We start from the raw sequence: 23,594 nt of genomic DNA, 5'->3' as shown, positions 1-23,594 counted from the left end.
GGAAATTCTATTCTTCTATTGAACTTTTCTATTCTTGGAAATTCTATTCTTCTATTCAACTTTTCTATTCTTGGAAATTCTATTCTTCTATTGAACTTTTCTTTTCTTGGAAATTCTATTCTTCTATTCAAGTTTTCTAGTCTGGGAAATTCTATTCTTCTTTTGAACTATTCTATTCTTGGAAATTCTATTCTTCTATTGAACTTTTCTATTCTGGGAAATTCTATTCTTCTATTGAACTTTTCTATTCTGGGAAATTCTATTCTTCTATTGAACTTTTCTATTCTGGGAAATTCTATTCTTCTATTCAACTTTTCTATTTTGGGAAATTCTATTCTTCTATTGAACTTTTCTTTTCTGGGAAATTCTATTCTTCAATTCAACTTTTCTATTCTGGGAAATTCTATTCTTCTATTCAACTTTTCTCTTCTTGGAAATTCTAGTCTTCTATTCAACTTTTCTATTCTGAGAAATTGTATTCTTCATTGATCTTATCTTGTTTCATTCACTAATTACAAGAAACCTTCTCTACCACCTATAGCTATGGCCAATGACTCTCTATCTACGATTACATATTTCAAACTCCTTGGCCTTACGTTCACAGGAAACATGAGTTTGAACAATTACATTGAAGGTATTGCCCGGGCCTTTGCAAGGAAGGTGAGCTCTCTTTAATGTGCTAGAAAACTACTAACACCCGAAAGTATCCTGAACCTCTATTAGGCCACCATTCGCCCATGTATGGAGTATTGCTGTCATATTTGGACTGGTTGATCTGCTGCTAGTCTCTCGTTCCTTGACAAGGTTCAAAAGAGAGTCACAAATCTGATAGGCCCTTAACTGGCATGTAAGCTTCAGCCTCTGTCCCATCGACGAAACGTTGCATCCCTCTGCCTGTTCTACAAGTATTTTAATAGTGAATGCTCTAACGAACTGCAAGTGCACTTGTGCCCCCATGACGTGAACACCCTCGACAGTCCCGACAGGCTCCAAAATCCCACCCCCAAACTGTAGAGATCCCTAGATGTAAAAGATCTTTCTACTCCAGTAGTTTCTTTTCCAGAACCGCTAGACTTTGGAATTCTATTCCAGGTCCCTGCTTCCCCAACTGTAGAAGTTCAAGTGTAACGTGAACCGACATCTTGCTGTCCAAATCCCTACATAGTACCCCAGTAGTTGTTGCCCCTGATAGTAGCCCCCTACACCAAAGTGGCAATGTGCCTTTTTTGGGGTGAAAATGTAATTAAAAAAATTTTTTTTTTAAATTTAATGTGATATGCTAATGACCGTAACTCAGTCACTGTAGATGTAGTTTGAAGAATGCTATATATAGAAATTACGTATGAAATGTAATATCTCCGTGGACAGAAGTATCCTATCATGGGCATTAATATTTCTTGACCAGGAGAGATGTACACACATATGGCTTTATATTTCTTTGGTCGTTGAGACTTGTACACACAGACACACACGAACGCTACTACTTTATATTGTTGCGAGACTAACGGGTGTCGATGTTAATCCCACAAATTCAGAATAAGAATGATAAAAATCAAGTAAAAAAAAAAATGGAGTTGAACGATCAAACAAAGATGACTGAGACGAAATGGATAAATTAAATACAAAATTTATTTTTACTTTTTAAATTGTAAATGAATGAATGGAGAAAATAAGAAATTTTCTTCTTAATTAAAAGTCTCTACCTGCGTCTGAGGTGATTGAATGAAAAGATGTAGAAAAATGAAAGTTCTTGGTTAGAAATAACCAGGTCTTCTATGAAGAATTAAACAATATAAAAGTCCATCGCTTACTTAGCGGAGAGATGGAAAAGGGTAAAAATAAAAAGTCCATCAGGGTAACAAGTCCATCTCCACGTGGAGGAGTTAATTATTGAGCGCACGCGCGTGTTTAATGCCTATGCAGACGGAGATCAATAGGGGCTGCCAAACGATTGTGAAAAATGGACTGCATGTTTCCGTGACACCAGATTTGTGTTAACTATACGAACTATGGAAAAGGAGAAGCGACTTAATGATTTTTTAAAACCTTTGTTTATTTTCTTCAAACTATAATTAATAATTAATCTTTGTTATAATTTTGTTAGGTTTTAAGATTTACACAGTTTAACGACTAATAATATTATAAACATTTGTATATTAAATATGAAATACGGTTTTACTGAATGTTCATTTGGTTACCTACGGCGTTCCATATTTTGTTCAGTAAAATATGAGAGGGGGCCTACAAAATGCTTAATATTTGTGCAATAATATTTTCAAATTGGTTTTAATCTGGCGATGAAATAGCTGACAAGAGTCATGTTTATATTAAAACTTAATATTTAAAAACAATTTAAACACAAAAGTCTATGTTGTAACGGAACATTTTGAAATAATGGAATTTTAATCGTTTTAATCTTTTAAAAACTAATTAATTTTTAGGAAGTTTCTTTTTCTTGGCAATTCAACTGATTATAGTATATATTAATTTGAAAAAACGCTATTTAAAAAAAAAACATAATAATATTAAATTTATATCATTTTTTTAATTGCAACTTAAAGGTAATTTTTGTTCAATATGTATATTTAAATTTTTAATAATAAATATATTTTACTTATTCGAACTCTTATGTTTCATAATAAATGGAAATTTCGATAGATTTAAATGTATTTTGTTCAAATTTCGAAAAAATAAATAGGGGGGGGCACGCACTAAAAAAAAAAAAAATTCTCCTCGTATCTTTTACGGAAACTGCATTTTATATGTAATTTCATTCTAAAATGGATAAATATCGAAAATTTCACGAAAATCTGACCATTAGTTGATTTTTGCTAGATTTATTAAACACAGGTATGTTTTCACGTTCGAAATGCTTACTACATGGGAACGTTATTTTAAAGCTACAATTATGTAAACAAGATTTTCATCTTTCTCTTTCATTATTTTCGTACAATGAAAAAAAAATTTCGGTTTGTATTACTGTACACATAGATTCGAAAAAGTTGTCAAAACAACAAATATATAGCAAATAAATGTTATCAAAGGCAAGATAAGTTACTTTTCTACCTAACTGGATATATTGTTTGTGTTTTTATTCAGTGTAACATGTTTATTCAGCTCGAAAAACATGCAGTGTTTACCGATGTATTCGGAAATTCAAAATGGCGGCCGACTCTCTCTCTCGGAGAGGGTAAGTTTGGGAAAAGATATTATAAATAATAAACTAGACAAAATACTGTTAGAAATTCGCTCAATATATGTTACCGTGACATAAGTTGACATATATTCGGTTGTTTTTTAATAGTATTTTGTGTAGTTTATTTTTTATAACATCTTTTCCCAAACTTACCGTGTTAAAGAGACAGTTGGACGCCATTTTGAATTTTCCAATACATCGGTAAACACTGCATGTTTTTCGAGCTGAATAAACATGTTACATTGAATAAAAACACAAAAAATATATCCAGTTAGGTAGAAAAGTAACTTATCTTACCTTTGATAACATTTATTTGTTATATATTTGTTTTTTGACAACTTTTTCGAATCTATGTGTACAGTAATACAAACCCAAAATTTTTTTATAATTATTACTAGTTTATTTTGCCCTTCTTTTAAACGGTACAAAAATGATATTGATAATATTAATTTATAATAAAGTTACATCGTTTTACATAAAGGGGGAGGTAATTCTGTGGTGACTTTTGGTAGTGCCTAGAGATCGACGGTGATGTTCTTTACAGCATGCTGACTCATTCGTTTGAGCGCAAAACTGCCCTTTTTATACATTTCCGACCGGCTCCACAGAAGCGTTCAGAAAAGAAAAAAAAAAAAAAAAAAAAAACATTTTAAAAAATTTGTTTTCCTTGTAATCCGATTGGATGAAAATAATAACATTTCTATGACGCAAGATGCTTCTTACGACATCCGCGTGAACGAGTGAAGTTTCGCTTATAGCCCACTGAATTTGCGTGGGTGGAGAAAGGGAAATATACGAGCAGCTGAAACGAGGTTTATACATCCACGCGTGCGCAACTGGGTTTTACAGTTGAGGCAGCGCGCCATTTATTCTGTTTTGAGTAGATTCGACGCGGCGGCGTCGGGGCTATGATAATATATATAGATACTGGAATGAGGAGATAAAATATATTTAATTTGGGATCATAAATGTTGCCAATTTATACGATTTTTATTGATTAAAAAAAAAAAACGAAATTATTAAAATTATTCAAGTTTTACAAAATTTTAAAAAAAATATTTATTTTAACAGTTTTTACCTGTGTAATTTCAAACGATTTCCGAAATTGTTTCTTAATTTTTTTAATGATTGAATTTTTCAAGGTTAGTAAAATTAAAAAAAAAAATGTAGAAGATTCGATAGGTGTATCAGAATTTTGGGGGAATTTCTGACACCCCTAATAGAAAACTGCGGATAAAATATAAAAAACTCATAATTTCTCTTTTTAAAGTGGGTTGTTTATTTTCTGTATGGAATATACTTCCAAAATAAACTTTTTTTTTTTTTTTTTTTTTTTTTTTTTTTTTACAAAGGCATCACCACATTATCAAGGCCCAGAGGCCACTCAAGGATAAGGGTTAAAGAGTGTACAGTAGAAGTTGGTCAATATAGTAATCATTAGTAATGAAAATTTGGTAAATTTAATAACTTATATGGAACGGCTCATCAAGAACTTATTTACTTTAGACTTGAACAAAACCATATTGTAGTCAGCCGGAAAGCAGGAAAACGGAAGACAATTCCACAGGCGTGCAGTTCTAAGAAAGAAGCTTTGTTCATGGAATCTACGTTTAGGTTTAGGCACAGATAAAGAGTGGGGGAAATTATTGATAGTGTTTACAGCTAGACGAGTGTTTCTTGTGAAAGTTTGGCGAGGGGGGACCATAGATTGAAGCTCAGTTGAACACTTTCCATGAAAATAACGATACATCAGAGACAAACTCGCAACATCTCTTCTGTGAGATAGAGGTTGCAAGGAGGAGAAAAGGACATCTCCTACGAGGCTACGAAGTCTATTTTGAACTCTATCAAGGCAGGACAAGTTCTTTCTAGCAGCTCCTGCCCAGATGTGGCAACAGTATTCCATCCTTGGACGTACCTGGCTCTTATATAGATAGAGAATAGCATCAGCAGTGAGATATCTACTGGATCGATAGAAAGATCCCACCATTTTTCCAGCGGCCTTGGCAACAGATTTGATATACGTGTTCCATTTAAGATCAGGAGTAATGGTCAAGCCCAGAAGCTTGTCAAAACTTGAGGCCTCCTGAAGACGAGAGCCATTCATTTCAATTGATGACAAATGTGGATTAGAATGTTGATGATGTAAAGAGAGAAGCTTGGTTTTAGATGCATTAAAAGTAACCAGCCACTCCTTACCCCATTGTACTACGTGCTCAAGATCAGAGGAGAGAGAATTGGAGAGAACTTGCTCGTTTACTGTCTTAGATGTGGTACCATAAATGGTAGTGTCGTCAGCATAAATGTCTACAAATGATGTAAGGATATGATTTGGAAGATCATTAATGTAGATCAGGAAAAGAGTTGGGCCCAGGATGGATCCCTGAGGGACACCGGCATTAATATTGTGAGCTTCTGATTTTTGCCCCTCAACTACTACTCTTATGAATCTATCAGAAAGAAATGATTTAATAATTGAGAAGACATTTCCAGACAAAGGTCCGGTACGCGTTCAACCAGCCATTTTTCTTTTTACGTATGAAATCAATTGAATTTTACAAGTGAAATTTTTTTCAATTTTTAAACTTTAAAAATCTATCAAAATTTTTCTATTGGTTCAATTTTTACGATATTTTCAGAGTCAATGTGAAATTTTATGATCTTTCCAATAAACCGAATATAATATTTTAGACAAACATTTTTTTTAAATTCAACCCTCATTTTGAAATGTCTATTAAAATTTTAATAATTAATTTACGTACCAAAGTTTTATATACCACAAATTGAAGATAAAAGATCAATAAATGAAATATTCTAATTTAAATTTAAAACAAACAAAAAAAAAAGAAGTATCTTTTGGAAATTTACCTGTAAAGTCCAAAGTGTAAAACCATTTTTTTTTAAATCACGTTGATTTTTTTTTTAATGAAAGCTCATGTTATGCTTATATCGTCAAGTAAATACCGGACGCTGATGACAATTTTTTCTATTTCATCCAATGTTTTCTTTTTTTTAGATATTTAAAAGAAAATTCACTCGATAAAGTAGAAATAAGATATAATAATTAAAAACTCGTGTATTTCATGAAGAGAATTAACAAAAAAATCGTTCGACTGTATTTTTTGTTTAACGGAAAAACTTATAAGTGAATGCGTGCTTTTTTTTTTTTAACTACGGAGGCCCCAAAATACTAATTTTGGTTAACAGCATGCAATAAAAAGACATATTAATTCTGGCGTTTATAAGTCACCATCAGATAATCAGAAAAAAAATCAGAGATTTCTCTCCCTTTATTTGAACAGTCAATAAATCTGAGTTCGCGTTTTTTTTTTTTTTTTTTTTTTGGAATCCTTGTTTAAAAAAGTATTTTATTTAAAAAGGACATGGAATATAAGTATAAATATGGATAATTTCTTAACAATGAATAATGGAAGTACACATTAAATAGAATTTTTTATAGGTAAATGATTTTTTGAATGTATATATTTTTTAAAATCGAACTAAGTCAAATTTCGTTGATTTTCTTTAAATCTTTTTTTAAGGAAAACCGATTTAAAAAAGAACAAATATTGCATAATTTGCTATTAAACTTGTAATTTTTAAAAAATTTGGTCTTTGCTCCTTTAATTGAAAAAAAAAATAGGGTTTGAATTACATTTTTCAAGTAGTTATAAGCTTCGAAAGATAGTAAGTTGATTTATTCAAGTTCATATACGGCATTTTTAATGGCCGATTCTGATACACCTAAAGATTCGATGTTAAAACATGAATACACAAACGATCTTACAGTTCATAATTTAAAAAAAAATTTTAATCGATGCCGTTTTTGAATAATGAATAATGAATTATGAAAAGATATATTTAGATATCGAACATAGATCATTTTTCCAACAGACGGCCAATAAAAGCAAAGCATTACTCGTTCCTTTTGTCAGTACAAAAATATAATTTCTAAAGCAAGTAATGGAAACAATTATGATTTAAGAGTTAATTAAATTTCTTTGTGCACGGCATATTTTACAATCTGTTTATATGAAATTAAAATGTGACTTTTAGTTTATAAGTCCATACAAAAGTTTTTAATTGAAAATAAGTTTCTGAAAATTAATTTATGGATTCAGTTAACATTAAAAAAAAAAAAAGAAAAAAGCTCAGTTTTAGGAATTAAAAATTGATATTTCCTAGAATAAAGAGGAATTTAATAAAGAATAATTTAAATATTATTTTTATTTTGATAAAAAATAACGATATTGTAAAAGGAAATTTTGTCATTTAGTCGCCTCCATATCAACAAGAAATTAATCATTTTAGCTGTTGTCTGCTCAAGCGTGACATTTTTTTTCTGTACTTATATATATATATATATATATATATATATATATATATACAGTGATGATCATATTTATTGGCACGGTAAAATAAAAGGGTTTTTTGCAATTATGTTTGTTGTTCCTTTGTTATTTATTTTTTCTAAAATCCGATTGCTGCATCGGAAAGGCCAGTTAAAAATACATAAGATACTTTGTTATTTTCTTTAATTTAATCCCTTTTTTAGAATTTATTAGACAAAATTTAACTTTTATTTTACCGTGCCAATAAATATGATAATCACTGTATATATATATATATATATATATATATATATATATATATATATATATATATATATATATATGTATGTATATATATCTTTTTCATAATATTTCAAGCCAAATGCAAAACATTTACTTTTATATTTCACTTGATTAATAATTGAACAAAAGCTTTAACAAGATATAATGTATATTTGTACTAAGATTTTTTTTAAAAATCTTTCCAACTAAAAAAAACCTTCACGATGACGATTTTTATAGGTTTTCAGGGGTATTGAAAACGATTATTAACATTTAAAAGTGGCGCAAAGAAATAGTTTTCATGATATGAAGAAATTACTTGTTCAAAAAGTAGGGGATCACTTTTCTTTATATATTTAACGTAAAATAAGCACCCATTTTCTAGCCACATGATGATGATTTTTTTTGTCTGTTATTTGGTCTGCCTGAAAGCTTTTTTGGTAAATTTTTACTTTCACCAAAAAACTTTTCTGTTAAAATTTAGTCCATTTTAAAATGCTGGGATATCTTATTATATAATGACAACTACTTATTTCTTAAAAAAAAAAACTGGTGTTAGTGTTTAAATGAAATTAACTCACCATTCAAGGAAGGACAATCAACTTTTATCAGCCATTCACCTTTAATTTGAGCAATTTCTGATTGTATATCATTTGCGGAGAGAATCTTTTTTAAAGTTTCACAGTCAAATTTGGAGTCAGGATCATGATTGGAAACTTTTAAAACGTTGTCAGCCATGCCCGTAAGAATAAGAAAATGTTGCGTAAAAACAAAAAATGAAACTAATATTTTTACTGGTTAGCTAAAATAAAACTAATATTTTCATTGTTTAAAGTGAAACTTTTTCTTAGAAAAATGTACTACGCCCTTTTTCTTTTTAAACACAAACCTATGAATGTTCTACTTTTTTGTACTTGTACATAAAAATACACAAGTGAAATATGTCAGTTCCAAATAAATTAAAAGGAAATCTCTTTGATATACTTACATATCTACATCTACACTTATATAAAAGTCACTTGTGTGTGTGTGTGTGTTTTCCTTCCTCATAGGTTCTGAAACAGCTGAGCCTGTCTTTTGCAAATTTCACACAAAGGTAATTTATATAACTGGCAGTGGTCTTAGATATGTCTTGCACAGAAATTCATCTGATAAGTATCGAAAATAAAAAAAATCCAATCCTAAAAATAGTCTTTTCTCTCTTATAGTGAATGAGGCATAAAAAAATGACTAAATTCAGCATTTGCCCCCCCCCCCAATTTAGCCCCAAAAGTTCCCAGGGGACGTCAAATCCTGGTGAAAATGAACAAACGGTGCAGTTTTAGGCCTTAACATATGTAAATTTGAGTTCTGCACCATGAAAAAAAAAGAAATGACTCAGTCCATCCTCCCCCCTCTCCCATTTAGCCCCAAGAGTCCGCAAGGCCTTAACATATTTAAATTTGAGTTCTGCACCATGTAAAACTGCTAAATAGACATACACAGCAAATTTTGGACAAATATGGTAAAATAGTTCCAAAAATGGAGTATTTTTATTAGCCCTAAAAGAGACCGTGGGCCACACCCAATAGTTATTGCAAATTATAGACAAACAAAATTATATAGAAATCAATTAGTTACAACTTTTCAGAAAGTTTTATAAAAATCCAAGGCATCATTTATTTCAATAAGCACAAAAGTGTTAATTTTAGCCATTTTAACTCGCAAAACACCTCTAGAGGGTGAGGTGGGGGTAACTGGAGCTTTTCTGGAAAATCAGTTCTGTTACATTTTTATTCATATCATGTTTAATGTTTGTGCAAAATGTAAAAAAATTCCAATATGTAGTTAATGAGAAAAGTGCGGACAGATGAACGGACAAACGAACAAGGGTGAATTTACAGGTTCACCCTCCTTTTGTTGGGGGACCAACATAAATCAGTTTTATTGGATTTTTTCAATTTTCCATTGATTAAGACAGGGTTTGGCAACGCATTTGGCTCTGTGAGCTGGATCGTGTTATAATGACAGGTCGCAGGCCAGATGAATGCCATTAATGAAAAAATAAGGAAAATTACATATGCTAATCCATGTTAACCTAAATATTTAAAATCATAATGAAAATAAATATTGAGAACTAAAAACAAAACAAACAGAAAATCTAAAATTAAAACACACCAAACAAAAAATTTTTTTTCTCAAGGAAAGTCAAAGTGAATGTTTTCTCAATCATTAAATCATTTTTCTCTGATAGGCTCATAAGAGTAGTGGTTGATGGGCAGAAGTTAGAGGCCCACAGTATTAAAGCTGGAGTCCCTCAGGGGTCCATCCTGGGCCCAACTCTCTTCCTGATCTACATCAATGATCTTCCAAAACACATATTTAAATGTTTTTTTTCATAATATTTCAAGCCAAATGCAAAACATTTACTTTTATATTTCACTTGACTAATGACTGAACAAAAGCTTTAACAAGATATAATGTATATTTGTACTAAGATTTTTTTTTTTTAAATCTTTCCAACTCAAAAAAAACCTTCACAATGACGATTTTTATAGGTTTTCAGGGGTATTGAAAACGATTATTAACATTTAAAAGTAGCGCAAAGAAATAGTTTTCATGATATGAAGAAATTACTTGTTCAAAAAGTAGGGGATCACTTTTCTTTATATATTTAACGTAAAATAAGCACCCATTTTCTAGCCACATGATGATGATTTTTTTTGTCTGTTATTTGGTCTGCCTGAAAGCTTTTTTGGTAAATTTTTACTTTCACCAAAAAACTTTTCTGTTAAAATTTAGTCCATTTTAAAATGCTGGGATATCTTATTATATAATGACAACTACTTATTTCTTAAAAAAAAAAAAACTGGTGTTAGTGTTTAAATGAAATTAACTCACCATTCAAGGAAGGACAATCAACTTTTATCAGCCATTCACCTTTAATTTGAGCAATTTCTGATTGTATATCATTTGCGGAGAGAATCTTTTTTAAAGTTTCACAGTCAAATTTGGAGTCAGGATCATGATTGGAAACTTTTAAAACGTTGTCAGCCATGCCCGTAAGAATAAGTTTGATTGATTGGTTTTACGGCAGATCAACCTATGCTGTTATTTAATGCCTGAGTCCTTTTTTTTTTTTTTTAAACTACTTTTTGTTGGGGGGGGGGGGCTATTTCAGCCTTTCCTCCCTTTTTTTATAAAATCGAACTAAGAAATTAAATGTTGTATTTATACAATAGATGTGTATATTTGGGTAACTTTAAATTTCCTTAAATTTTCTTATATAAATTTACTTTCCTTAGGTATGCTAGAATATTTGTTGAGTTGACCTTTTCAAAAAGGTCCTCCATATTGCTTTCTGTATAATATAGTTTTCTAGTTTGGGCGAGGTCATCACACCCAACTAGGATATGTTTTACTGTGAGTGTCTCCTGGCATGGGATGCACTCTGGTGCCGATTCTCCATTTAGTATATAAGAATGAGTAAAGTTGGTGTGTCCTATGCGCAGCCGAGTCAGTATCACATCTTCTCAGCGTGATCTCTTGATGTCCGGACATTGTTCCTTAAGTCTAGGTTTGATTGAGTGTAATTTGCTGCCCTCTTGCTGACTCCACCGCAGTTGCCATTTTTCCTGCATGCATGCTTTTATCTGGGGTCTAAGATCAGTATGTGGAATCTTAAAATTGTCAGTTGGAAGGTGAGAAGATTTTTTTGCAGCTGTATCTGCCCTGTCATTGCCTTTGATCCCCACATGGCTGGGGATCCAGACAAGAATAATGTTTTTAGTGGTTGAAAGGATATTGATTTTTTCTATTAATTTTGTTGTTAGTGGATTTTCTTGTTTTTGATTTTGTATAGATAATAGGACTGATAGAGAATCTGTGAGAATGATGAAGTTTTTGGTAGTTTCCTCTGAAATTATGTTGAGTGCTAGATCGATAGCTATAGTCTCTGCAGTGAATATAGATGCTTCATTTTGAAGATTTCTCTTCATTGTGGTTTTATGGTACGTTGCTGCACATCCAGTGTGATTGTTGCTTTTAGATCCGTCTGTGTAGATAAAGGTGTAGTCTGAATATCATAATTTTAAATGTTGAAGTTCGTCGTGGTATTCAATAGGGTTTATGGTAGATTTGGACTTTTTGTTTAGGTTCAGTTTTATTTCTACTTGTTTCATGGTCCATGGGGGTGTTTTAGGTAGTATGAAGTTGTGAATGCTGGAGATTGGAATTTTTGATTCTTCAATGCTTTCCTTCATTCGGAGCCCGAAAGTTTTGATAGTTTTTCCTCTCATGTTGAAGAGTTCTTCATATTTAGGATAGAAGGTATATTGGTATGCAGGGTTGTTTTGGGCAAGACTTCAGTTTGAGTAAATATTGAAGGGCTAACTTTTCTCGCCTTAGATCTAGTGGGGGTTCATGTGCTTCCGTGTATAGACTGTTCATGAGGGAGGTTCTGTATGCTCCTAGGGCTAATCTTTGGCCAGTATGGTGAATAGGGTCTAGGCTTTTTATATATGATGTTCGGGTTGATCCACATATGAAACAGCCGTAGTCTAGCTTTTAGCGGACTAGTGCTCTGTAAAGTTTAAGGAGTGTTTTCCTGTCTGCACCCCAATCGGTATGTGCTACCACTCTCAAAAGATTTACAGCTTTGTTACATTTTTTTTCGGATAGTTTATGTGTGGGATGAATGTTAACTTTTTGTCAAATAAAATCCCTAAGAATTTGTACTGGTCAGTAACGGGTATGGGCGTTCCTTCCATGGTTAGGACAGGATCATTATGCATGTTCTTTAGTTTGCAGAAATGCATGCATTTCGTTTTTCTTTTGGAGAATTTAAATCCATTCTCTTCCATCCATCTCATTACTTTGTTTAAGCACAATTGAAGCTTCCTTTCTATTATAGATATATATCTAGATCTACAGCATATTAAGGAAGTCATCCACATATAGGGAGCAATCTACCCCAGGGTTAAGGTTTTTTACAATGTTGTTAATTCGGATACTGAACAGGGTCACTGACAGTATACTCCCTTGAGGTACTCCATTCTCTTGTTCCTTCAAGTCCGAGAGAGCTGTTCCAACCTTTATTCTGAACCGTCTATTTTTAAAAAAATTTTCAATAAAAATTGGCATTCTGCCTTTTAGTCCAAGCGCCTTCAGATCCCTTGTAACACCGTACTTCGACACAGTATTGTAGGCTTTTTCCATGTCAAAAAACACTGCTGTTAAATGTTCCTTCCTTACAAAGGCTTCTCTGATGAAGGTTTCAAGTCTGACTATGTGGTCTATTGAACTTCGGTTTTTCCTGAATCCTGTTTGAAATTCTGTAATAAGATTCTCTGTTTCCAGGAACCAGATTAGTCTTTTGTTTATAATCCTTTCCATGGTTTTACAAATGCAGCTTGTTAGAGCTATTAGCCAGAAATTCAATGGATCTGAGACGTTACTTGATTGGGATTGGATGTTTGAGTTTTCAGATTTGGGGATTGGTATTATTGTGGCCTCTTTCCAGGTCTCAGGTACGTTTCCACTGGACCATATAATATTGAAAATTTCAAGTAGGTATTTCATTGAGGTTTCTGGAAGTTTTTTGAGGATTTCATATGGAATTTCATCGGGCCCTATAGCTGTGTCATGGGATTTGGTTAGCAATTCTTTTAATTCAGGCAAGGTAAGAGGTTGGTTGTATTTTTCAGTATTTTGTGATTTAAATAGAATTTTCTTCTCTTCCTTTTCTCTAATCTTTTTGAATTTCTCTGTCTGTCACATGATGAAATTTTTGATAAATTATCTGCCAGGTTATTGGAAATGTCTTTTTGATCGGTGTATATTTTGTTGTCTTTAGAGATGTGGGACATTGGTGTACTACTACACTTTCATTCTATTGATTTGCCTTGGTATTCACATTAATTTTGGATATATAATTTCTCCATGTTGTTCTTTTGGATTCCTTTATGATTCGTCTGGCTTTTGCTCTGTTGTTTTTGAAGAAATCCAAATTTTTGCTTGTTGGGTACTTTTCGAATTTTCTCAAGGCAGCTCGTCGAGCTCTGATGGCTTTTCTGCATTCTTTTGTGAACCAAGGTTTGTTGTGATTGTTAGTTTTGGTTGTTTTCGGTATGGTATTATTTGCTATGTTTGTGAGTGTTTTAATGAAGTAGTTCAAATGGTCATCTTCATCATTCTTTTCGATAATTAATTGGTTTTTGCACTGTTCCTGGAAGTCTTCCCAATCCGCTTTATGTAGGTTCCATTTGGGTGTTTTTTGTTCAGTACTAGTACTTAGACTTTCCAGGATGATTGGGAAATGATCACTCCCACAGGTGTCATTGTGTACTTTCCAATCATAGTCCATATATATGGAAGGATCACATAAGGTAAGGTCGATGGCGGTGAAAGTACCTGTTGCTGGGTACATATAGGTGTAGTTTTGATTATTAAGGAGGCACAGATTATTTTTATTTATTATGTTTTCTATTTCTTTTCCTTTTTTATTTGTTTCTTTACTTCCCCATATTACATTGTGACTGTTGAGATCTCCTAGTAAAAAAAAGAGTTTAGGGAGTTGTTTTATTAATTGAGTTATCTCAGTTTCGTTGATTGTATCTTTTGGAGGGATGTAGATTGAGCAAAGTGTTATAGTTCTATGTAGAGTCACTGAAACTGCAATTGCTTGCAAGTTTGTGTTTATATTTATTTGTCTTTGAGGGACTTCATTCTTCACGAGTATTGATGTGCCTCCAGAAGCTCTGTCCGTATCTTTATTTATGTAGTTGTAAGATGTGTAGTGTTTTATGTTGATGGTATTATTTTCTTTCAGAAAGGTCTCCTGCAGACAGACAAGTGCTGGGCTCATATTTGTTATCAATAATGTGAGTTCATTTTGGTTTGCTTTTATCCTTCTGATATTCCATTGTAATATTTTGTTCATCATTTGGAATTGTGTTCAACTTCCATCGTCTCCAATCCCTCAAATCTATTTTCTGTCGGAGTCCCTGTTCGAGATATAGATCGGGATCTTTCTTTTCCTATTTTTGTTTGTTTTGTTTTTTTTGTCTGGGGGGATTTTTGATTCTTTTCTGGCTTGTGATGTGTTTGATAGTTGTTCAGTTGTTTTTTGTAGAAATGGTTTGTGGTTTTGTTTCTTTTTGTGGTTCAGTAGTGTCTTTACTTAATATTATCCTTGGATTGGTTGCAGACATTGCACTATTCATTTTCCTCATTTCTTCTAATAGTTCTTTCATTTCCTTTATTAGTTTGTGTTGTGGTGGCAACCACTTATTTGCATATGCGAATAACATAACACTATAAATGGCAAGCCTAGGTTGGCCTTGGGGTGTCTTACTCAAATGCCACCAGAAGTGACGCCGAAGAGCGTACATGTCCTCCCACCAAGACTCTCTGACTCGACACCGTCATTTGTACATATTGTAAATATACCTTTTCTTTAATACACTTATTATTGCGTTATCTTGTTGTTTGTGTCTTCATTGTATTTCCTTACTAATTATTGTTCAACCTTGCAACCACAACAGTTGGCGACGAGATATGAAGCGTCAAATATAACAGTTTGACGAAGAACTATTTAAAAAAAAAAAAAAAAAAAAAGTACAACGCAAAGGTTGACCATTTTTTTTAAGGAATGCAAAGTGTTGACGAGCAAACGGATTCTACGCTAAAGAGAAGTTTCAACTCAAGTGAAAAAAAAAAAAAAAACTCTAACGTGGCAAAAGCGACAATTTACGCCGTTTTCTGGGAATCCGACTTGCAAACGAATGTAAAAGTGAATTTTTGTTTGTCGCTACACGACAAATCTTACTAAAGGACCAACTTGCAAACGAAAAGCGAACTTTGTTCTGTCGCAAAAACGACAGGTCAGACCCGTATTACGAAAAGCAAGGAAGTAACCTACGAAAAAAGTTCACCAGTGGATTCTAATTACTGTTCTCCGTAAACAAAACAACAACTAAAGGACTTTTTAATTAATGTCTTGGTTGACGTCGGTACTAAAAGGAAATACCACAGCTAAAACTAAAATTCAAGGAAAGGATTTTTTTTCTTGAAGTTGTCACTGAATAACGGATAATACAGTAAAACGTCACGAAAAAAAAAAAAGGTAATCTCAATTTAAGGCGTATTTTAATTTCTAAAATACTAGAAAAAAAAACCCCCAAAGAACTAAATGTACTGCATACATTTATTCAATTGTGACTCAATTAAAAAAAAAACAAAAAAAACCCAAACTTTTATTTTGTGGAAAGAGTTACTTATTAGTAAGTGCCTAAAAACGGAAAGTCAATTCCATTTCGTGATTCCAGATAAACCTGTTTATTTTTTTTTGCAGCGTGACTCGCAAAAAGAATATATTATTGCAAGCAGCGATATTATTATTGAAAACAGGAGCTTACAGCAATTTGCTTTTTTGTTGTAACCCAAACCGGTGTATATGGTACATGGTACAATATTTTTTTTAACTACACACTAAAAAAAAAAAAAATAAAAAATAAAAAATAAAATGGAAGACTTATCAAAAATGTTCATGCAATTTTTACAAGCACAGGCTGAGCAGGATGAACGCAGACAAGCTACACAAAACGAGCTTTTGCAAACACAAATACAGGCACAGGCTGACCGCGAGGAAAAGAGAGAGGACAGATTATTGAAACGGCAGCAGGAACAAGAAGAAAAGCAGAAAATGGCGCAATTAAAGCAGAAAAAACTGCAATTGGAACAGGAAGAAAGGCATAAGAAACTACAATTGGAATATGAAGAAAGACAAGAGGAACGTTTTGCTAAAACACTGGAACTACTAAAGAGTAATCGAGAAAATGTCGATAGTGTTAATTTCTCCCATACAACTATTTTTAATAGCATGGACACATTTAATTATGTGCCTGAGGAAGAGAAGAATTTTGAAGCATACTACACAAGATACGAGGATGTTTTTCAACTAGACTGTAAAAATTGGCCAAATAGTCAGAAAGTGAGCCTCTTACTCAGAAAATTGGGTACATCAGAACACAGCAAATTCGTAGATTACATATTACCTAAAAAAAACTGCGGAATTAGAGTTCATGGAAGCTGTAAAATTACTAAAAGAATTATTTAATCCAAATATATATCTTTTTCATAAAAGATGGCTGTGCATGAATCTAAGAAAGATGGACAACCAAGATTATTTGACATACGCATCAGTTGTCAATAAAAACTGCGATAATTTTAAGCTTGCAGAACTAACGGTAGAAGATTTTAAATGTTTAATCTTCGCTCAAGGGTTAGTTTCCACGAAAAATGCAGAAATACGCAGACGAGTGTTCTCTAAGCTGGAATCTGAGCAAGATTTAACCCTCCAGAAACTAGCAGAGGACTGTAAAAGGGCCATTACACTAAAAAAAGGATTCAAAAAATATAGAAGAATCCGGAGTGGCATATGTAAGAAAAGTTAGAAAACCATACGCACCAACCAAGAACTTTACAAAGAAAAGCAATGGAACGGGATATTCCAAAGATAATAACCATAAATATAGTACAGAATATAACAAGCCTCTTCCTAGATATAACTGTAAGAGATGTGCAGAAAAGCATTGGGAATCAGATTGTCCTTATAAGAAGAAAAAATGCTACATTTGTAAGAAGGTGGGACACAAAAGCGATTGCTGCAGATATAAAGATTACACCAGAAAGAGAGTACAGCAAACAAAATCAAATACAAAATTAGACAAAGATCGGCGAAAATACGTAAAAGTGGAAATATTTAAAACATCAATAAAGTTACAACTCAACTCTGGCTCCGATGTTTCTATAATAAACCTGAATACGTGGAAAAAGTTGGGAAAACCGGCCATGATGAAAACTAGTAAAGCAGCCCGGATGGTAACTGGTGGGGGTATAAAATTTGAAGGAGAAGTTATCCTCCCGATAAAATTGAAAGGGATTTCGAAGAAATTAAAAATATTCGTACTAAAAAATAGTGAAAATCTGTTTGGAATAGATTTAATTGAGAAATTCGGACTATGGGATAAGCCAATCCATACATTCTGTAAAAAATTAGAATGTTCTTCTCCAACAACAGTAAATATAAGAGACGATTTAAAAGAATTATTTGCTGAGGCATTCACGACTAACTTAGGTCGCTGCAATAAATTCAAGGCCTCGTTTGAACTTAAAGAAAACGCCAGCCCAATTTTTAGAAAAAAGCGAAATGTTCCGTTCGCTGGGTTGGAAAAGATTGATAAAGAATTAAATACATTGGAACAGACGGGAATTCTATCAAAAATAGAACACAGTGAGTGGGCAGCCCCCACCGTATACGTAAAGAAAAAGAATGACGAAGTTAGAGTGTGCGCAGACTTTTTGACCGGGGTCAACTCCCTATTAAAAGATCACCATTACCCCCTACCAAGCCCAGAGGAAATATTCACGAAGTTGAATGGGGGTAATATCTTCTCCAAGATAGACTTGAGCGACGCGTATTTGCAAATACCGGTCGAGGAGAATTGCTCAAAAATACTATGCATCAATACGCATAAGGGATTATACAAATACAACCGATTGCCTTTTGGCATCAAAGTAGTGCCTGCCATCTTTCAGCAAGCGATGGACACCATGCTAAGTGGTATTGAGTGCGCATGTGCATACCTGGACGACATTGTTGTCAGGAGCAAATCCCTAGAAGAACATAAGGAACATTTGAAACAAGTATTTACTCGAATACAAGAATTCGGCTTTAAAGTAAAAGAAAGTAAATGTGACTTTTGTATGAGCGAGATTAAGTATCTTGGACACATAATAAACAAACATAGGCGACGTCCAGACCCAGACAGATCTGCGGCAATAAAAAATATGCCAGCACCCGATAATGTAACAACCTTGCAGAGTTTCTTGGGACTCGCAAATTATTACCAATCTTTAATTGAAGGAATGCATAACTTGCGAGCCCCCTTAAATAATCTGCTTAAAAAGGATACACCGTGGAACTGGACGCAAGAATGTCAAAACGCTTTTGACAAAATAAAGAGCGCACTAACATCCGAATTATTCTTAACGCACTTTGACACAAACTTAAAAATAGCCGTCGCTAGTGACGCTAGCTCCTACGGCTTAGGAGCATGCATTCAACATATTATGCCGGATGGGTCTAGAAAACCAATAGCGCACGCTTTGAGAATGCTGATACCAGCCGAAAGGGCATATTCACAAATCGAAAAAGAAGCGTTGAGCATAATCTTTGCCGTGACTAAATTTCACCAATATTTATATGGAAGACAATTCATACTTGAAACCGACCATAAACCGTTAGTCACGATCTATGGATCAAAAAAAATGATTGCCGGTATACACCGCAAATAGATTGCTGCGCTGAGGTACAATACTACTTAATTACGATTTCCAGCTACAACATCTAGCATCAAAAAAGATTTGCCATGCGGATGGACTGTCAAGACTGATACCACAGAAACACAATCTGGAAGAATCAGTCATTGCAGCAATTCGGACAAATGTTGAAGTAAAAAATATGGTAGCAAACATCATTAAGGAACTACCCGTAACTTTGTCGGACATTAAAAGGGAAGCCGAGAAAGACGAATATATAAAGGACATAAAAGAGAAAATTATAACGGACAAAAAGGTGCAGGAAGTTTTCTCCATATGTGACGATGTGTTACTGTACAGCGAGAGAGTGGTAATACCCAAAACATTGCAGAATAGGATGTTAAGAGATTTCCACACAGGACATCCGGGGATAAATCGAATGAAGTCGTTAATGAGAAGCTACGTGTACTGGCGTAACATGGACACTGACATAGCGACAACAATTGATAAATGTAAATGATGCCAGTTAGCGGCAAAATCTCCACCTATAGTACACAAACCTTGGCCGAAAACCGACCAACCATGGTCGAGAATCCACATGGACTTCGCTGGTCCAGTAGGTGAAAACTATTATTTAATTGTAGTGGATAGTTTCACAAAATGGCCGGAAGTAATGCGTTGCAGGAATCTAATAACGAACAACTCAATAGGGTCCCTACATGAGTTGTTTGCAAGATTCGGTGTACCAGACACACTGGTCACTGACAACGGAACGCAGTTCACATCCGCAGAGTTTAAGGAATTTTGCGACATGTTCCGAGTGAAGCACATCACGACTCCGCCGTATCATCCAAGGTCGAACGGCCTCGCGGAAAGGTTCGTGGACACGCTAAAACGAGCGTTAAAGAAATCCATTGGAACACCAACAGAAAAAGCTTTGCAACAATTCTTGCAAGTATATAGGATTACACCACATCCTAGTACACCATCAAACATATCACCAGCTGATCTAATGTTTGCCAGAAAGGTAAAATCAGCGTTTGACAAACTATTGCCAAGGCAGGCAATTATCCGAAACACTACACACACGAGAAGAAAGAAATATAACTCGGGAGATCGAGTATATTTTAAGTGCTACAGAAATAACACATCTTACTGGGAATGTGGAGTAGTGGATAAACGCATTGGTGATTGTACATACATGATTAAAGGTCCACAGAATATACATAAAAGGCAGCTAAATCAGATAAAAAAACGTCATATCCAAGATGATGATGATATGACAACAGTCGAAGAGGAGGACACCATAGATATCATATACGAATCTTTTAATTTGGAACCGCCTCAAAATGCACCTGAACCCCGAAGATCAGGTAGGAAAAGAAAAGTGAATGAACCATTAATGGTAAACCCAAAAAGAAAAAGATATTGAAATCTGTGTGACTTCAAATCTTGGGAGGGGGGTGTTGTGGTGGCAACCACTTATTTGCATATGCGAATAACATAACACTATAAATGGCAAGCCTAGGTTGGCCTTGGGGTGTCTTACTCAAATGCCACCGGAAGTGACGCCGAAGAGCGTACATGTCCTCCCACCAAGACTCTCTGACTTGACACCGTCATTTGTACATATTGTAAATATACCTTTTCTTTAATACACTTATTATTGCGTTATCTTGTTGTTTGTGTCTTCATTGTATTTCCTTACTAATTATTGTTCAACCTTGCAACCACAACAGTTTGCTTAAGACATCAATTTTCTTGTCAGTTGTATCCGTTACATGTATATGACCATTTTGATTGTTGATTGGAGTAGTTTGTTTTAGTTGCATCTGCATATGTTTTAGTTTCAATGATTTTCCTGGCCTCTGGGTAGGATATATTCTTTGTATGTTTTAGTTTGGTCACTTCTTTTTCTCTTTTCCATATTTCACAGTATCTAGAGCCAGCGTCATGATTTCCAAAGCCAGTTGGCACACTTGAAATCTTTTCTGCAGTCAATGTGTGGGCCGCTTTCTCCACATCTTCCACACACTGGTAATCGTGTGCACCGATCTTGATGGTGTCCAAACTTCTGGCACTTGAAGCATTGGAGGAGGTTTGGAATATAAATTTCTACATTTATTTTCATATATCCAACTTTCACTTCTTTGGGTATGGCGAGGGAATTAAAAGTTAGTATATATATGTGTTGGTATTGATTTTCTCACTGTTTTTTTTGATTTGGACTCTACGAACATCTAACACATTCTGTTTCTGTAAGTTTGTCTTGATTTCCTCCAAGGAACAAAGTGCAAGTTCGTGGCTTTTCACAACTCCTTTGCAGGTATTTAGGGTTGGATATCTGTAGCATTTGACTTTGATGTTTACAAATAATTTTAGTTTCAATATTTCTTTAGTTTGTTCTTTGTTATGGGTTTCTATTAGTAGGCTGCCGTTAAATTGTTTTTTAATAGACTTTGGTTTTAAAGTTTTAAGATTTCTTTCAATTTTAAAAGGTGATAATTTGCTCAAAGGAGTTTCCTCTATTGATTCTATTACTACGAATGTTGAGTTCCTTGGTTTTATCGTCTCTTCCTCAGAGACATCAGAGTGGGTTCTCTTTGAGTGGTTGGGTGGTTTTGGGAGGAATAAGCCATATATTTTGTTTTCTTTTTTCGTCATCTTTGTTCCCCACCCATGTCAGAGTCCTATTTGGGAAGAGCCTGGGGGGGGGGAAACCCATTCGTCCAGCCTCCACAGGGATACAATGATGATATAACCGCTTTAGATGGTATCATAATGATTATCTGTTCTCTCTTGATATTGCTATGGGATCTGTAACAATTCTGAGGGGTTTACAGCCTCGTCATCGATATTCACACCTAATCGATTGACCCTCAGCCACCGCTTTCCATCATATATTAGGGAATAGGGTTATTTGTGGGAGAGGGGGGGATGTGTTGTGTTAGTAGTGAGTTTTTGGAATGGGCAATATATGGTGGTGACTGGCCGATTGGTCAGATCGGGCCTCTCTGACCGCCCGTCTAGTCGAAGTAAGAGCCAAAGTAATGTGTTGCGGTGCCTAAACTTCTTTGTATCCTGGTCTAGGTTCGCTCAATCACCAGGATCACGTCCTAAGACATTACGGGTAGCAACCCACGGCTAACTGGTTGCCCCATTGAGGGATTTTTACCCTCTGCAGGGGGGCAGTCGGTTTGTTCTCATGCCCTACCGACAGGGCAAAAAAAAATAAAAAAATAAAAAAATAATTTAATAGAATATATTTGTTTTCTTTTTCTTTGTTGTTTCTTTTCCTTTTTAAAATCTGTTTCTATTTAACCCATAGTTGGGACCCTAACAGGTACTACCACTCCAGGTCAGAGTGGACCTGGGAGCAATGGCAATTAAGAGGTGGCTCCACACTCCCCAAAGCCCGTAAGCCGGACCTCCGTCAGGTCTATTTTTAAGAAGATACGGGCCCCCTGTAAACCCGAGGCAAAATCGTGAATATGTGGGAGGGGATACCGGTCAGGAACAGTGGAGACATTGAGCTTCCGGTAGTCCACGCAAACTCTGTATTCCCCATCGGATTTTGGTACCAGATGGAGTATTGAGGCATATGGGCTGTCTGAGGGATGGATGATGTTGTCCCCCAGCATCTCCTCGAATGCCTTCTTAGCATATGTCAACTTGTGTGGAGGGAGTCGTCATGGCCGTGAGTATGCAGGTTGTCCAACAGTTTTAATATGGTGTTGTGTCTGATGTTCGCCAGCGTCAGTAGGCTTAATGGGCTGGTTAATGTCCTTGTACCGACTCAGAATTCGTGCATAGCGTGGGTCATGCTGTGCTGCTACGCTAATCCTAGTTGAGTTCAGACGTGATGGAGTCCCTGTAATCTTGAGAGATGTTTTGTTGTCGGCCAGGGTCCTTGTCGTCATGTGAACAGCCAAATTGTAATAAGCCAAGAAATCAGTGCCAAGCAAGGGTGTTCTGACATTTGCTACAGTGAACGACCACTTGAGATCATGCCTGAGGTTGATATTGAGCATTAATTCCTTGTTCTCGTATGTTTCTATGACAGAGCCATTTGCTGCCCGAAGTTGGAATGGGGTGGGTTTCAAAGTGGATTTGTTGGCGGGAGGTATTACGTTGATGGCTGCCCTGGTGTTTACTAGGAATTTTAGGCCATTGTTCCAGTCCCACACATAAAAGAGACGACTATGCGATTGTGTACTAACAGGGGTCATCGCCACTACCTGCTGGTCTAGTCATTTCCCTGGATCTTCTGGTGTCTGCAGGGAAGTTGGCACTTGCGGGCTTGGTCACCAAAGTTTTGATGGTACCAGCATTCGTCTGGGTTGTTATTTCATCCCAGACTTGACCTGCGGGTACGGCTGTTATTTTGGGTACATGGTGCTGGGCTTCGATTCCGGGTATTTGGTGCTGGGCTTCGTTGCCTCCAGAGTAGGGAGAGTTTCAGTTCATGGAACTCTGCTCTTAAC

At 34.7% G+C, this 23,594-nt stretch overlaps 2 protein-coding genes across 2 annotated transcripts in view; both read right to left on the bottom strand.

Moving 5' to 3' along the window:
• The window catches only part of LOC145254818 (uncharacterized), a 128,574-nt gene extending 119,961 nt beyond the window's left edge, over nt 1–8,613 (bottom strand). Inside the window, exon 1 of the mRNA XM_080113646.1 lies at nt 8,391–8,613. Coding sequence (XP_079969772.1) covers nt 8,391–8,547 — 157 coding nt within the window. The 5' untranslated portion in view covers nt 8,548–8,613. The remainder of the gene's footprint in view (nt 1–8,390) is intronic.
• A 14,186-nt stretch (nt 8,614–22,799) lies between these two features.
• Nucleotides 22,800–23,339, bottom strand: LOC145254516 (uncharacterized). The gene has a single exon (XM_080113041.1). It carries the CDS (start codon nt 23,337–23,339, stop codon nt 22,800–22,802), a length of 540 nt encoding a protein of 179 aa, XP_079969167.1.
• Between the last annotated feature and the right edge of the window lie 255 nt (nt 23,340–23,594).

Source organism: Euprymna scolopes, chromosome 30 (genome assembly GCF_053919585.1).
Source record: "Euprymna scolopes isolate OS-2025 chromosome 30, ASM5391958v1, whole genome shotgun sequence".
Lineage (NCBI taxonomy): Eukaryota > Metazoa > Mollusca > Cephalopoda > Sepiida > Sepiolidae > Euprymna > Euprymna scolopes.
This window is presented reverse-complemented; position numbering and strand designations above follow the sequence as displayed.

What these genes read in the sequence shown, in the direction of transcription:
- LOC145254516 (XM_080113041.1), bottom strand. Translation starts at nt 23,339, where the DNA reads ATGACCCCTGTTAGTACACAATCGCATAGTCGTCTCTTTTATGTGTGG.